This window comes from Marmota marmota, unplaced genomic scaffold (assembly GCF_001458135.2).
Source record: "Marmota marmota marmota unplaced genomic scaffold, marMar, whole genome shotgun sequence".
Lineage (NCBI taxonomy): Eukaryota > Metazoa > Chordata > Mammalia > Rodentia > Sciuridae > Marmota > Marmota marmota.
The window spans coordinates 407,237-424,853 of NW_025999964.1; the positions used below are offsets into that span (position 1 = coordinate 407,237).

General features: G+C 42.1%; 1 protein-coding gene and 1 non-coding gene across 13 annotated transcripts in view; both read right to left on the minus strand.

The window, feature by feature from the left end:
* Positions 1-17,617, minus strand: part of Ppp6r2 (protein phosphatase 6 regulatory subunit 2) — a 97,907-nt gene that overhangs the window by 53,293 nt on the left and 26,997 nt on the right. For 2 of the 12 annotated variants that reach the window (XM_048803183.1, XM_048803180.1), the window contains exon 1: positions 13,680-13,759. The exons of 1 other annotated variant lie outside the window; for it this stretch is intronic. Coding sequence is in view for 1 of the 11 variants with exons in the window: in XM_048803182.1 (XP_048659139.1) it covers positions 1,222-1,343; positions 13,687-13,692 (128 nt within the window). In the remaining 10 variants the exon portion in view is untranslated. Of the gene's footprint in view, positions 1-1,221; positions 1,344-13,679; positions 13,774-17,617 lie in introns of those variants that run through there. 9 more of the 12 variants (XM_048803179.1, XM_048803178.1, XM_048803186.1 and 6 more) reach the window with 7 other exon arrangements.
* LOC125616855 lies at positions 9,011-9,085 on the minus strand. The gene has a single exon (XR_007347641.1). It is a non-coding gene; the product is annotated as a small nucleolar RNA SNORD62 (small nucleolar RNA).

Below are 17,617 nucleotides of genomic sequence, written 5' to 3' on the forward strand. Positions count from 1 at the left end.
GGCTTTACAGGTGTGTGCCACTGCACCTGGTTATACACATACTTTTGAAGCTTTATTTATAAATTAGATACAGTAAAAGATGAACAATAATGAAATAGAACTATAATAATATGCTATAAGAATTATGTTAATGTGGTCTGTCTCCAAATATCTTATTGTATTTACTTATTCATACCTTTACTGTATTTATGCTGCTGCTTCTTGTGATGTGAGACGATATCAAGGAAACATTTTATAGCTGTCTTTGGAATATGTAAATTACCAGCATCACAGCTATTGAACTTTGGAGCCATTAGTAAGTACAATAAGGGTTACTTGAACACAAGCACTTTGATACCACAACAGTCAATCTGATAACTGGGATGCTCTAAGTAACAAATGGGCAGGTAATATGCACAGTGTGGATATACAGGACTAAAGGGAAATTCATGTCCTGGGCAGGATGGAGCCAAACTGAATGAGACTTTATCATGCTACTCAGAATGGGAAGCGATTTAAAACTTATGAATTGTTTATTTCTAGAATTTTCCATTTAGTATTTTTAGAGTACAGTTGACCATGTAGCTGAGGTAGCTGAAACCTCAGAAAGCAAAATCATGAAAGACAAAACCAGTAAGTATGATGATACACAACTGTGATCCCAGACACTTGGGATGTTGAGGTAGGAGGATATGCTTAAGGCCAGTCTGGGCAACTTAGGGAAACCCTGTTTCAAAATAAAATATTTACAAAGAGCTGGGATACAGCTCAGTGATTAGAGTGCCTCTGGATTCAATCCCCAGTGCCACACACACACAAAAAAAAAAAAAAAAAAAAAAAAAAAAAAAAGAAAAGAAAAGGAAAAAAGAAAGAAAGAAATTAATAATAATAATATTAATTAATTAGGAAAAAGTTAATTAAGAAATATTTACAATTGGATAACAAAAATATTAGTTAAAATTCATGGGAAAAATATGTGAGACATAGTAGCGCTTTATAAAACAATGTATTCATGTTTCAAATATACTTATCATGATATAAGGTTTAAACTAAAACAAACTATGCAATTCAGTTAAGTTAGAAATCACCATCAGTGCAAATAAACAAAACAAAAAAAAATAAATAAACATAATAAAAGAATAAACATAATAACATGAATCAGTATTGAAACTTTAAAAAGTAAGATAAAATAAATGAAAATCTCATTCTTTGGGATAATGATGATATATTCTCACTCCACACCTCTTTAGTTGGCAGATAAGAAGGCCGGCAGGTGAATGCAAGAGGCCCCGCACTCCAGGCAGCAGAGGGCTGGCTCTGGCCACAGGACCACGTCCCTGCCTGGCCCGGCAGGCCCCTCCAGCCTGTTGGAGGACCACAGGCAAATATGAGGTGGCAAGAATATGCAGCACACACGTGAAAACCATACACACTTAGAGATTACATGGGCAGCACGGAAGACTCTCACAGAAAACACAATCAGGCCCACAGCACAGTATATCGATGTGATTAAACACACACACCAAACAACATGGGCCCTCACAGGAACACACGCCACAGTGACTACTGGTCAGAACGCAGACTCCAGGACCTCCACGAGGGAGAGGAGCTGCCCTGACTCACCTGCAAGCACGACCGCTGTGCCCTGCCCCGAGGTGCAGGGGAGGACAGTGGGAGAACAGCAGTGCTGGACTCGTAGCTGGACCCTACCTGTTGAGCCTCTATGCCCCCAGCAGACCTACCCCCCAACAGGGCAAGGGTGCAGCTAGAGGGCTTCCCTCTCCACAGCTGTGGCAGGGGCCAACTGGCTGCTGAGCACATTCCTGGAATGAAACCAGCAGGTGAAACTGGAATTTCTACCTCAGTACTGTTCTTAGGTGGCCTGGGGTTTCTTTCGATTTTTACATATTCTTTCATTTTTAACTTATTTTGGGAATTTCATATATATCTGAACTAGCAAGAACAGTGTAAGGGTGATAAGCCCTGAGTGCCCATTCACCTTGCAGCAGTCAGGCCTGGCCACCTGTGTTGCTCAGACTGTGTCCTGCTGGGCCATTTGGGAGTAAACCCCAGACACCAGCCCATCCCATGACCCACACTTATCTTCTAGTACCATGAACTGGTGCATGAGTCTGTCTCAACACCTGTCAGGCTTGGCAGTGTGGGTGGCGGACTTGCTTTTCCCACTGGCAGGGGGCAGGGTGGGGGTGTCTCGCTGGCATTGCCACCTGCAGACTTACTGAGAGTCCACCTTTGTGCTGCTCCACTGAGGACAAGGACTGGATGCTGTGAAATACTGATACCACAGGCCCTGGGACACACATGCCATCTCTGAATCAGAAATTCCCTTCAGGGTAGGCTTATGTCATACACTTTGTATTCAGTCAAAGATTCCTGAGGACTTAAATACAGAACATTTTTTTTTTTTTTTGAGGAACTAGGGATTGAACACAGGAGTGCTGTACCTCTGAGCTTCACTCCCCACCCCTTTTCAAAATTTTTATTTTGAGTAAAGGTTTCCCTAAGTTGCCCAGGCTGGCCTCAAACATGAGATTCTCCTGCTTTGATCTCCCAAGCCGCTGAGATCATTGGCGTGTGCCACCACACCTGGACAGACCAAATCTTTTACAACAAAGACCAAAATTAACCCCAGTTGCTAGAGGTGCAGCTCAGAAGTGGAGCACTTGCCTAGCCTGTGGGAGGTCTTGGTCAGTCTCCAGAACCACAAGCAAACAGAGTCGTTCTGTTGCTCACTTAATCACAACTTCTGAAATGTGAGATGACAAGGAAGCCGACATCATGTGTGCACCTAAATTACCAAACAGTTCAGTGAGGATGTCACCTCCAAACAAGAACAAGACAGGCCAGGTCTCCTGACAAGAACTGCCCCTCTGTTCCTCACCATGGCCAGGACCTGTCCAGGGTCAGCTGAGCTCAGTGGTATAAGACTCGGGGATCTGCAGATGTGCAGGTTCGCAGCTTTCTTCTTTTAACTCAGAGACCTAATGTGGCTACCAACCTTTTAGCTTTACCAAGCAAAAAAGGGAAAGGAAAAAAGAAAAGGAGACACAAAGGAGAAAAGGAAAGAAACAAGATAAACCCACTGTCTACAATCATCTTGATTTTAGATTTTTTTTGGTGTGTGTGTGTGTGTGTGTGTGTGTGGTGGTAGGGACTGAACCCAGGGTCTTGTGCATGCAAAGCAAGTACTTTACCAACTGAGCTATGTCCCCAAGCTCCAAGAAGGACTTTTTTAAATATTAAAAAAAGGCATGCCATGGACTGGGGTTGTGGTTCAGCAGTAAAGCACTCACATAGCAAGTGCGGGGTGTTGAGTTCGATCCTCAGCACCACATAAAAATAAATAAATAAATAAAATTTCAGTTTTATTGTATTGTATCCAACTACAACTAAAAACAAACAAACAAACAAAAAAGCAGGCCATAATCTTAGGATTGAGGATGTTCTACTTTGAAAAAATGATTTAAAAAAAACTACCCTTATTTTAAGCTCATCTCACCAATTTTACAGACCAGTACTTGAGAACTCTGTTTACATTACCACTGATACTTGAAATAAAATTGGGTTACTGTGGATTGGCCATTTGCTTCACGAGCTTTATCAGTACCCTTTGCTACTGTTATGGTTTGGATGTGAGGTGTCCCCCAAAGCTCACGTCAGACAACGCAGAAGGTTCAGAGGAGAAACAATTTGATTGTGAGAGCCTGAACCCGTCAGTGAATTAATCCCGATAGGGTTGACTGAGTGGTAAGTGAAGTGATAGGGTGTGGTGGAGGGTGGGCTCTGGTTGTGGTTTGGGGTTATATATTTGTATCCAGCAAATGGAGTCTCTCTCTGCTTCCTGATCATCATGTGAACTGCCTCTCTCTCTGCCACACTCTTCCACCAGGGTGTTCAGCTTCACCTCGAGCCCCGAGGAATGGACCTGGTCTTCTGTGGACTAGGACCTCTGAAACCGTGAGCCCTCAAAAATTTTTTTCCTCTTTTATAGTTCCGCTGGTCAGATCATTTAATCACAGCAGTGAAAAAGCTGACTAAAACAGATACACATTAAATTAAAAAAAAAAAAAAAAAAACTTATTGCACTTCTATCAGTCATCCATGCACTTTAAGAAACAATACTCAACAATGAAAGCACCAGGGGCACCTTTCAGAGTTCCTTGCATCGGCACAGGTTCAGCTGCAGCCGACTTCAGGGTCAGAGGAACTGGTAAACTGGTTCCAGAGCATTCTCTCAGATAGCACCGCTTCACCAAATGTCCTCATACCCAGCAATCGCATCCTACCCTCTACAGAGACACTTACAAGAGAGAAGGCTATCCTTTACTTCCCTGGATGACACAGAGGCCACTTGACACATCTTTAGAACAAGAGCTGGCTCCTGCCCTGGCTGGTCTAGGAGGATCCCTCCCCTCCAACAGTCCCTGGGGACTACCAGCACCTTCTGCACTCTTACCCAAGCCAAGCGAAAGGAACTTGAGGTTCCACTTCTTTATTCACTTTGTCAGGTGGCAGAACCATCAGACAGAAGGTAGATTTCAAACAGAAATGTTGCCCACATGACCCTATTGTTCCAAGAAAGAGCCCATCAAAACAGAACATTCTGTAATGCAGACTGTCGTTAAGAGAAAATTGGAGTCTAGTACCATATGACCTGTCAGGCCACAAAAGGACTCTTATTTTTTTCTTTAAAGACTTATAGTCAAAGTCCTGGTTTTGTATGTGACCTAAGACCAGGAACTGGTAAACTGAAAAATGTGAGGGCTACATAACCCCTCCCTCCTGTTTTCTCAGAATCTCCACCACAGAGCCGTGGTGAGGTCTGACTGAACAGAACTCTATTCCAAGGGCTGGAACAGCTCCCTGCACACTCCACTCTCAATGACCCTCAGCACAAAGAAGTGACAGCGAAGGGGCCCCTGCACACACTGAGGTCGGGCTTGGTGGCACCACAGCAGTGCTGATTGCTCACCTCTCTTCCCAGCCCCACCCTCAGGGCATCAGGCTGGCAGCTGTTGTGAGCTGCCCCACAGTCCCAACTCCGCAGAACCCAAGATCTGCTTTCTGCCCCAGAGAGCAAGCTAGGCAATACTCTACTAGGTTAAATGTGAGGATTCCACCTGGTCCGACAGAAAAAGCAGCATGAGCCTGTGGGGACGAGTATCTGTGCTCAGAGGGCAAACACAACACGTCTATTCTGGGCACAGACTACTGGGGAAAAAAATACCCCCCGCAAAAAACAAACCCCTTATTTTAAAAAGGGGGTAAACAGGTGAACAAAAACCCAAAGTCAGAGGTAAAAAGAATAGGCACAAATATAAAGGTAAATTAAAATAATCGTGAAAGGATACTTTAATGAATTCAAAGAAGTCCTAAGCCATCTGCAGTTGTGGAAGCACAGCCACCTTAGCCCTGTGCACAAGCGGCTCCGGCCTCTCTTGCCTCAGGCTGCATGGCTCAGAGGGATCTGCTGGGGAAGGAGTGCATGCCTGTCCCCAGAACAGACAGCTCCTTTAGGAGTTTTGACCCAGTCTTCCCTTCTCTGGGTCAAAACTCCAGGCCTGACACATAGTTAGCATCTTTTATGGATTTGCTGACTAAACAAATAAATCAATTTTTTCTCAAACCCCACAGTGCACGAGCAAGCCAGACAGACTCTGCCAGGGGTGCTTCCAGGCAGGGTGGGAAATTCCACTGGTCCCCAGCATTTACTCTCTCTGTCTTCAACAGCAACACCTTTCTTAAACCTACGTTTTCCACCTTTCTTGCAGCCATCTGGAGTTATGTGACCAAACTCTAGTCAATGACATGTGAGAGGAAGGAACTAGAACCCAAGTTCTCACTTGGCATGAGACCTCCTGTGGTTCTTGTGACCCTTCTGTCCCTGAGAGACCAAGAGGCAGAGCAGCTACTCTGGATCCACAGATTGAGGAAGGGTGACTACCAGACCAATCTTTGTGAGAAAGAAAGGCCCCACTCAAGCCAGTGGTCTCCGGGATCTCTTTATAGCAGCTCAGTCTGTACCTTAATATACTCCAAACAACCTTCCTAACTTTTTCACCTGTGAACTAATATTTTTCAAAAAGTTTTAAGAGTCATTCAACAAGCCTGGCATATAAGTGCTCAACAAGTACAACAAGGTGCCACATAATGACATCTCAGTCAATGACAGACAGCATGTATAACCTGGTCTCATAAGATCATATCACCTAGTGATGTTGCAGCCATCTTAATTGTATAAGGGCATTCCACACTGTTTGCACACAATGAAATCACCAGGTGATGCATTTATCAGAATATATCCCAAAGCAAGCTGACTAACTCAATTTACTGAAAGAAGAAAGGAGGGATATGATGTCACTGATGCCTACTGTAAACTCAACAGTGTTCATTGCCTCCGATTTTAAAATTAATACTTGCCCCTCATTTCCCAGTGACAGAGAAACAAAATCCCTGTATGGCTATGTATCTTAAGCACAGCAAAGATGATGAGATACGAAAAATGACAAACCCTAAAACAGTGTGGCCTGGGAAGAGAGAGTGAGGAGGAAGGCAACACATTGATAATAATATTGAAACTTTCCCAATACCTCCTTTCTCAGTGCTGAGACAATGCCTAGAAGCGAAGCAAACATCACCCAGTGGCAAGACCATCTCTGGGGAGGAGATATCCATCAAGCCTAGATTGGCAGTCTCTCAGAGGACGCCAAATAGATCCTTCTCAAAATAAATCCTTTCCCGGGATGGGGTTGTGGCTCAGTGATAGAGTGCTCGCCTAGCATGTGCAAGGTGCTGGGTTCGATCCTCAGCACCACATAAAAATAAATAAATAAAATAAAGGCATTGTGCCCAATTACAATCAATCAATCAATGTGTGTGTGTGTATATGTGTGTGTGTGTGTGTGTGTGTGTGTGTCACACACAAATAAATAAATCCTTTCCCAGTGACAGTGCAATGGGACCCTGGAGGGAAAGAGATACATACTGAACACTGACCCCAGGCCCTCCATTAGACACACTCTGTCAATAATCAAGTCACCTCTCAGTGTAACCATATAAGCACAGACTCCCCCTTTGGCCAGGAGCTCATTTTCCACCGGAAAGTGGGTGTCTCCTTGGTGCTCTCATGAGGCAGATGGAGAGAAGGGACGGGCAGACTCCCTCAAGTCCTTAGGTCAATTTCGTTGCTAAAGAAAGGCTCTGCTGATCCCTGAAGTTTGCATCTGGTTCAGTCCTTTTGTGCTAACAGATGAGCTGAGAAGGTTGTGCACTATTTATTCTCCTTCTCAAGGAAGGGGGCTCAAGGAACTCAGAACAAGAAGCTAAGAAACAAAACACAACTGGGCAGCAGCCAGGAGGTCCTTCCTGAGCACCAAAAGAGAAGCAAACTCCTTTCCTAGGGTTGGATGTGATTCTTTGGTCTTCAGTTGTATGTTTGGGAAATGTAGGTAACTCATAAAATTAATTGATTAAATGAAATTTTTTAAAAAATGAAATCAGCCAGGCCCGGTGGCCCATGCCTGTAATCTCAAGAGACTCGGGAGGCTGAGACAGGAGGATCACAAGTTCAAAGCCAGCCTCAACAATGGTGAGGTGCTTAGCAACTAACTGAGACCCTGTCTCTAAATAAAATACAAAATTAAAGCTGGGGATATGGCTCAGGGGTCAAGTGCCCCTGAGTTCAATCCCTGGTACAAAAAAAAAAAAAAGAAGAAGAAGAAATTCATTTTTTTTCCAAAACAGAATGAGATTTCCAAATGAACTCATGATGAAAGAGCATGTATTCCAGAACCACAGGCAAAAACCAATACACTGAGCAAACCTACCAATATCAAGATGCTTTTCCTTCCCAGTGCTGGGACTCAGACACGGGCCTTCCGTATCAAAGGCAGGCAAGCACTCTTCCACTGAGTGACGTCCCCAACCCTAATGTTCATTTGTATTTACTAACATATTTGTTGTTAACCCTTTCTTGAATCTCAGTTCTTCACCTGGGCTATTGTTTGGTGGGGGGAGTGGCAAAAGGACAGCCAGTGAAGGTAATAAATAATCGGGCCCAATCAGAAATAGGGGGGCTTATTCAAGAGGAAAGAAAATAAAATGCCAATCTCTCCAAAGCCCTTCTCCCTCCTCTTCCATCTGCTGCCAAGGCTGTGTTTCAGGGAAGTGTCCCTCCCTGCAGGGCTGTGGGATCGTCACTGAAGCACCTCCTGGGTGGCTCCTTTCTTGCCCATCTGGCAGATGTGGAGAGGCACCCCTGGAAGGCTGCTTCCCCACCTTTTGACCACTAGTCATTTAGACAAGATAAAGGGGGAAGGAAGGTGTGAGAACCAAGGAAATCTAAAACCTGTAAAAGGGGTAGGACACCCCCACTTCCTCAGACACCCAGCTCTGAGGCCCCTTCTCTTCAGAGAAGTCCACCTCTGTTCCACCTTTAAATAGAATCTGCTTTCTATGCTTGCCTCGGTGTTTCTTGGGTGTTCAACCTTCAACATCTGGGGAAATGGAACTTGGCCCTGATTCTCATCAGTGGCATCAGTTTTCTGCCTAAGACCCACCCTTTGGAATCATATTTAGTAAAGGGCTATGTTTTAGTCCATTCCTGCCAAGTAGCACAGACAGGGAGATTTATGAGCAACACATGTGTTTCCCATCATTCTGGAGGCTGGGAAGTCTAAGATCCAGGCATCACTGGACAGATGTCTGCTACGCGCTTCTTCTTCACAGAGGAGCCTTCTTGGTGCTCTCATGAGGCAGATGGACAGAAGGGACGGGCAGACTCCCTCAAGTCCTTAGGTCAGCTGCAGCTCTCATCCACCAGAGTAAAGCCCGTGTGAATTAATCCCCTCCCACAGAACCCGCCTCTTAACACCACTGCACCAGGGATCAGGTGCCGACCTGGTTTTGAGGGACACACACTTAACCACAGCTGGGTGTTAGTAACAAATTCAATTTCTGTTTTCCTTAAAATGTCTTTATTTCATCCTAATTCTTCTTTTCTTTGCCTTGGTCTCTGTCATGGTCCTCTTCACTTTTCTGCTACTGAGGCCATAGGGGAGGTTCAGAAGAAGTCATGTCACTGAGACTCGCCCGTATTCGTGAAAGACAGTTTTGCCTGGTAGGAAGTGAAGGTCAGCCATTGTTGCTCTCAGCCTGAAGACTTCAGCCCACTGGCTTTCCCACTGTTGCACTTAACATGCTACAATGTGGGTCTGAAGTGCTCCCCAAAGGCTCATGTGCGCAAGACTCTGCCACCAGCCTTTGGCACTACTGGAAGGTGACAACCTTTAGGAGGTAATACCCAATGGAAGGAAGTTGGGTCACTGACGTGGTGCCCTTGGAGAGGACACTGGGACCCAAGCCCCTTCCTTTCTCTGTCTCCTTATATCCAGTCACCACATGCTCCCTTGCACGATATTCTGTCTCCCCACAGGCTCCAAAACAATGTGGGCCACACAGGAACTGCCACCTCAGAAACAAAGAGCCAAAACAATCTTTCCTCCTTTTGTTTTATCTCAGATATCTTGCCACAAGCAATAAAAACTAACACAAACCGTCCTCTTAACTATGGCTCAAACTAAGTTAATCTGTCTTCTTCCTCTGGTTTAAGATCCCTTTCCGGGGCTGGGGATGTGGCTCAAGCGGTAGTGCGCTCGCCTGGCATGCGTGCGGCCTGGGTTCCATCCTCAGCACCACATACAAACAAAGATGTTGTGTCCGCCAAAAACTAAAAAAAAAAAAAAAGATCCCTTTCTGTCTTTGGTGCTTTGATGTTTTATTCTGTTTTGACTAGCTTTAATTTTTTTATTTATTCATTCTCCTTATGATTCATCATTCGTTTTCTTGAATCTGAAGACTTGTTGTTTTCACCAATTGTAGAAAATCTTTAGCTTTTATCTTCTCAAATAATAAATCTGACTGTTCTCTCTTCTCCTTTTAGAACACAAAAAAAATTTACATTAGATATTCTCCCTCCATGCTATGGAACCTCTATTCTGTATTTTTAAATTTTTTTTAGTTGTAGATGGACATAATACCTTTATTTTATTGATTTTTTTTTTGCAGTGCTGAGGATGGAACCCAGTGCCCCACACGTGCTAAGCGAGAGCTCCACCACTGAGCCACACCGCCAACCCCTCTCCTGTGTTTTTTGCTATGTTCTCTGCTTCATTCAGTGTGATTCCTGTGACCGGTTTTCTGGTTCACTGTTCTTCTCTTTGCTGCGTGTAATTTGTTGTTAACCCTACACATTAAATTCTTTTTGACATGGGCTTTTGCTACATTGTTCAGGCTGGCTTCAAACTCCTGGGCTGAAACAACCCTCTGCCATAGTCTGCCACCGCCACGCCCAGCTCTTCTGATACCTGAAGCCCAGAGGGGCTGTTTCTGCTGGTTCTAACCGATGGTGCCTTTTTTCCTGGTGTGCCTTGTCATTTTTGTCTGTGTACTACTAATCAATGTCCTGAAAAAAATTATCAGGGATTAAGTGCCAACCTGATTTTGAGGGACATACACTTAACCACAGCTGGGTTAATGAATCTTAGGATGAAGATAACTTTCTCCATCTCCTGCAGGATGCCTGAAGGCATTATCAAGCCAAAACACCATAAATTCAAGCTTGATTTTCCTGAACCACCACAAAGTATAAATCCAGGCTCAAAATCCTAATAAAAGCTAATCCATAACAGACAGATTTACCCCTTTTCTTTTTTCCTTCTAAGTGCAGGAAAAGAGCCAACTGGGGACAGGGACTGGAGTGAGGGCACAGGCCTCAGTGTATGCTAACCCCAAGGATATGGCCCTCCAGAGTTCCAGCGAGTGTAGGGAGGTCTATTGGAGGCTTTCCACCTTGAGAGGCCACAGAGCCTAACTACTCTTCTTGCCCTATAAATCCTCTAAAAATCAAAAACTCCACTTTGTCCAGATGAGCAGATGCCCTCAGAGCACCGGCAGATTCCATCCTATGGAGCTGTCTACCAGCTCTTACATTCTGGTAGACGTTTTGAATAATCTTTATTATATTAAATAATATTTCTCAGCTCCTACATTTTGATTTAGAAGTTCCTTTAATATGTTCAGTTCTTAGATTGTTTTTTGTTGTTGTTGTTATTGTTGTAGGTGGACACAATGCCTTTATTTTTATTTATTTATTTTTATGGGGTGTTCAGGATCGAACCCAGTGCCTCACCGGCACTAGGCAAGCACTCTATCACTGAGCCACAACCTCAGCCTTTTTAGATTTTTTTTTAATATTTATTTTTCAGTTTTTGGTGGACACAACATCTTTATTTTGTTTTTATGTGGTGCTGAGGATCGAACCCAGCGCTCAGCGCATGCCAGGCAAGCGCGTTACTGCATGAGCCACATCCCCAGCCCATTAGATTATTTTTTAATCCAACCATTTAAATTGTTTTCCATAGGCTGGGGGAAAAGATTATATTCTCTCATCAATTTCAGGAATTATACTACTCTCTAGTAGCTTCTATTCATACTGGTATCTGTTGTCAGCTTAGTTGGTATTCCCTTTTTTTAATTTTTTATTAGTTATTGATGGACCTTTATTTATTTATTTGTTTATATATGGTGCTAATAACTGAACCCCAAGGTACTGAGACTGGCCTTGAACTCACAATCCTCCTACCTCAGCCTCCTGAGTCGCTGGGATTTACAGGTGTGTGCCAGTTACATCTTTTTATTCTAATGTCTATTTCCTCTCAATGTCACTGTTCACCTCCCATCTCTCAGTGCTGCACTCTGGATAATTTTTTCAGTTTATGTTCTTTTTACTAATTCAATCTTCATCTGTGTTTAATCTGTTTAGTTTACATTTTGTCTTTCATTTCTACTTTTCTATAAGTTCTGATTGGGTCATTTTAACACTTCACTTTTGTTACTGATTTTTATTCTAGTTTGCATTTACTCAAACATTTCAAACATAATTATTATTTATACTGCATTTGATCATTCAATGTCTGTAGGCCATGGGACATCTAATTATGTTCTCTTCCTCATAATGAAGTGAGAGAGAGACAGAATGGGTGCATGTGAGTGTGTGTTCTGACTGTAAGCTCAAGTGTACTTAATTTTAATCTGTAGAAATTCTAACGATCTAGGGCTGGGGTTGTGGCTCAGTGGTGCAGTGCTTGCCTAGCATGTGTGAGGCACTGGGTTCAAGTCTCAGCACCACATATAAATAAATAAAGTCCACTGACAATTTAAAAAAAAATTTTTTTAAATTCTAAGGATCTACACCAAGCAACTTAGAGAGATCCTATCTCTAAATAAAATTTAAAAAGGGCTGGGGATGTGGCTCAGTGATTGAGCGTCAATGGTACAAAAAAGCAGATCTTGTTTGGATCCAATTAGAACGGTCATCTGGAAAAAAATTATTTGTTATTAGGAAAATATGAATATAGACAGATACTAGAAGAAATTAAGGAATTATTATGTTCTCTAATTTGCAATAATAACATGGTAGTTTTATTTTCAAAGATAAAAATTGTCCTTATCTGCTAGGGAGAAGTATTCACGATAAAACAACATTATTTCTGGGATTTGTTTTTAAAATACTTCACCAGAAAACACGAACTAAAAATATATGAAAGAAGGAAGACAGAAACAAAGAAAAAGATATCACTGTTAAAACTGGAGGAAGAATTACATAGATACATAAAAATACAGAAACATAATTAGTATTTTTAAAGTTCCTATAAAAACCAAACAAAAGAAATACTTAATGTTGTGCCAATAACTCAGATATATTAGTATTACCATCTTCTGAAACAGGTAATTGTTTTTATACCTGACATTTCCTAATTGAAATTACTAACTAAATAACTCAGAATTAACTTTTCAGCACTGTATACAGTTTTTGTTTTGTGTTTTTGGTGGTGCTGGGGATTGAACCCAGGTCCTTGTGAATGTGAGCCAATCATGCTACCAACTGAGCTATACAGTTTTTAAAATAAGGAAATGTTTCTATAATGTTGACTTTAGGCCCGTTTATTCTGATTTTGAACCAATGGTTTAAATATCAAATATATCAAATACACACACACACACACATATATATAAAATGTTTGGATCCTTTTTATGTCCTCAACTTCTAGGAACATAACATCTTGACAAATTCTGTTTAAGATACATCTTGACAAATTCTGTTCAATGTAAGTTGAAGGAAGAATGGTACCCATGTCCCTGAATAGCATAGTTTGAGAAATGAGTGACCCTGGAAAAGAGCAAGGCTCCTCCTTAGCTGGCAGCTGCCCTGGTAGCCTGGCCTTCTGCAGCCTCCCACTGCAGCCTCCTCCCCACCCAGAATGTCCTCACCAGGAGCTCTTCCATCCCTTTCTTCTGGTCATGACCTCCAAATCTCGTTCTGCAGCCCTGGATTATTCTAGGGAGCTTTTCTCCCAAGCCTCATCCCTCTCTCCTTCCCTCAACATGACTATTTCTTTGATGCCCACTCAGGACAGAGTCACCTCTGCTCTCCCACCCAGGCATCCCATCCAGAAAGGGGGTCAGCACTTTCCTAAGTCCCAAGAATATTTCCTTTTCTTTTTCTTATTTGTTTGCAGTGCTAAGAGGGGAACCTGGGACCCTGTGCCTGATAGGCAAGGGCTCTACCACTGAGCTATACTCTCAGCTCCCCATCACCACCAGTGGATATTTCCAGACACCTTGTACCTTCATTCAAAACCTCTGGTTTTGATACATTTGCTTCTGGCCAAGATGGAATAACAGGAAACAGATTTATCTTCCCATCTGCAACAACTGAAAAACAGAAAAAGGATACAGTGCATGAAGAAATGGTCTTTAAGACATTGGACATCAGACAATGAAGGATAGTGATCCCTCTAAAAAGGTGAACAATTAAGAGAAGCCCTGTCATTGCCCGGCTCTCTGGTGGAAAAAGAGGCTCAGCCACGACAGGAGAAGAACAGATGAAGCCCAATGTCCCCTCAGTTGAAAATCAGAGCTGGGCAGAGGAAGCCCAAGGTGATAGAGCACAGGAGGGGCAGAGCTGCAGAGAAGCTGGCACTCTGGAGACCCTCCAAACTTTCACTGAGAACTGAGCAGTGCACATGGTGAAGAGGGTTCCCAGCCAGGGAAGCATCACCCAAGAACTCGTAGGGAGCCATCCTCAAAGCCCATACAGGCCAAGGATGGTTCCTCTTCCTGCCAGTCTCCTAACACACAGGACACTGGACATAGTTCTCAGAAGACCTTTGCCTTGGTGGTAGGGTAAAACTGACCCTAGATAAAACATTGCTTTTGCTCCACTGAACAAAGTTTAAAAGTAAGACCTACCAGAATGAAACCATTTCAAGTAATTTAGCTTCATCTCAAAACAAAGGTCAAGAACATTTATAAGAATACAAAAATGCCCAACACCCAAGATAAAATTTATAATGTCTGGGTATCCAATCAAAATTTACCAGTACACAGGAGCAGGAAAACACAAAGCACAGTGAGGAGAAAGTCAAACAAAATCAACTCAGCGCTGACACAGATGAATGAATAGACAGGAATTTCAACAGCTGTCACAATGGCTAGTCCCTCCTCAGAGCTCTCTTGAAATTCTGCTCATGTTTCTTTTAGAAAATTACCACACTGCAATAATCTCGTTTTTATATTTTTATTTTAGTTGTGAAAGCTTAAAGAATTTAAAGTTACTGAGAAAAGCACAAGTACCCATGTATCAAAACAAAACAAAACAAAAACAAAATCCATGTACTGAGGTTTAATATTAACATTTGGTGATATGTGTCCTACTTAAAAATGAAACATTTCTAATATTGAGGAACTCAGCAATTCATTTGACCTTCTTCTTCCTCAGAGATAATTACTATCTGTAGCCTCCATAACTTAATTTTTTTACTAAAGCTCAACTTCATTTATATTTTATTTTTTCATTTTGCAGAGCTGGGGATGAAATATAATGAGACCACATTTCAAAAAATACAGTTCTGAAATTTGGGTATCTTATATTTCAGGTTTTCATACTTGGGATGCTCAATCTATATACTCAATTAATCTCCAAGTGCTTTACAAAATCAATCTATGGGGCTAGGGTTGTGGCTCAGTGGTAGAACACTTGCCTCACACAAGTGAGGCCCTGGGTTCAATCCTCAGCACTGCATAAATAAACAAATAAATAAGTGTGTCCATCTACAACTAAAAAAAAAATAAGACCCACAATTAACCTATGCTCCCATCTGTTTGTAGTGTTCACCTTCTATAGCCTGCCTACCCTTGGTGTTGTCAGAATTTTTTATTCTTGTTCTTTGATAAGTGTGAAGTGGAATTCTTGTCTTAATGTGCATTTGTGTTATCACTGAGGCTGAGTATTTTCCAAGATTTTATTGGTCATTTTGGCTTCTCCTGTGAATTATTCCTCATATCTTTGCCTATTTTGCTACTGGGCAAACTCTTCCTGCCTAAGAGTCCTTTATGTAGCCTAGTTATCAGTTCTCTGTGGATTATACACACGGTAATTTTCTTCTCCCACGCTGTGGCTCAGGGTTTTTTGTTTTTTTGTGTGTGTGGTGGAGATGAATCCAATGCTTTGGGCATGCTAAGCATGTACTCTACCACTGGCCCATACCTCCAGCCCACTAGTGGTGTTTTTTTTGGGGGGGTGGATTGAACCCAGGGCCCGTTGTTACACTCCAGCTATGGCTTGTCTTTTAATCCATCTTTTGATGTAGAGAATTGTTTATCGTAGTAAATTATCATTTGTTTTTCCTTTATAGTTTGCCATATTTTTACAAAATTCTTCCTCCTATTTTGAGATGACAAAGATATTCTGTACTTCTATCTAAAATTTAATTTTCATATTTACATCTTTTTCCCCTTTTTTATAGAGCTTTAATTTTACACATAGTAGTTGGGTTCATCCCACAAACATACACATGCATGGAAATCCATTTCAGTTTATAATCCCCTTTTCCCTCCCCTCTCCCCTTCTCCTTCCGCTACTTGACTAAACTTCTTTTTGCTGGGCTATGAATTTGTATTTGATTGGTTCTTTCTGTCATTCTATCCTCCCTCCCCTTTTCCTTTATTTTACTCTTGCTTCCACATGAGGGAAAACATTGGGCTGGTTCTGAGTTTGGCTTACTTCACTTAGCATGATATTCTCCGTTTCCATCATATTTCCATCTTAAATTCAGTGAATGAGATAAAGATCTGACTTTTTCGCCCAAATGAAGGTGAAAGCCCAGTCCATTTTGCTCCTCACTGATACACACTACACGTCTGTTACAGATGGCGTTCCCACTTACACAGGGTCCTGTTCCTAGCTGCCTCCTCAGCTGACCTCACAGCAGGCTCTGAGCGTCTGTTACGGCAGCCCTCCCATTTTGTTTTCCTTTCCACATTATCCTGGTTAGTCGTCATACCTCACTTTTATAAGTGAATTTTAGGTTCGGCCCCACAAATTCCATGGAAGAACCTGTGAGGAACATGATTAGAACTGTGGTGAATTTAGAGATTCAACGTGCGGAACTAGCAGAAACAGCAGTGTCACCGCAGTAGACTTCTGCCTTCGCTCAAGTGTTACTTTGTCTTTTGTAACCTTTTCCATAAAGCTCTTGCACTTGGCTTTGTTCCACAGGCTCCTGTTACAAACTGGCTCTCCCCTCAACCCCTCCTGACAGTCCTGGGGACTGAACCCAGGGGCCCTTTACCACTGAACTACATCCTCAGACCTTTTTATTTTTATTTTGAGACACAGTTTCGCTAAACTGCCCAGGCTGGCCTTGAATTTGTGATCCACCTGCCAGCTTCCAGGGTGGCTGGGAGTAGCTGAGATTATAGGCATGTGTCACTGTGCCCAGCACAAACTTGATCTTTTTAAAATCACATTTTTGTGATTGAGCAACTTTGCTAAACTCTCTCATTAGTGTAAAGCCTTCCAGGTTTTCTAGGTAGCAATCTGGGGCAATAAGACAGCTTTGTATAAATCTGGCTTCTTTTTCTTTTAAATTATCTAGCCAACCTCTACTGTAAAACTGAACAGAAGCAGTAAGAGTAGATACTCTTATTTTTAAAGGAAATGCATCTCAGCACCACTAAGAGCTCAGTGTTAGGGTACCTGCCTGGTGTGCACAAGGCCCAGGATTCAATCTCCAGTTCCTGGGGGAAAACTGTTTTTCACCACTAAACTCTATAATCATGATATTAAGGAAACTATCTGTAACTACTAGTTTTACAAGAGTTTTATACTGAGTACTGAAATCTTTTTTCTCTTTAGATACCCATGACAGTACAGTGTATTTTGACATATCTGAGTGTTGAAATTCACTGAGTCACTTTTCTTTATTTAATTGTAGTGAATAAAATCAACAGATGTGCCAATACTAAGCAATCCTTGCTTTCCTTAAAGACATCCACTTGGTCAGGATGTAATTAGTCAGTTGGTTGTTTTTTCCTGTATTTATGTTGTAGGTTTACTTATCTTCCTCAGAATTTATTTGGTCCTTGAGTTTCATCTTTATAAATTCTCAACCATTAATCATTTTGTATATTATATCTCCCATATTTTTTCTTCCCGCCCTGTTGCTTCCAGGAACACCAATATATATCTTAGGTCTTTTTTTTTTTTTTTTTTTCC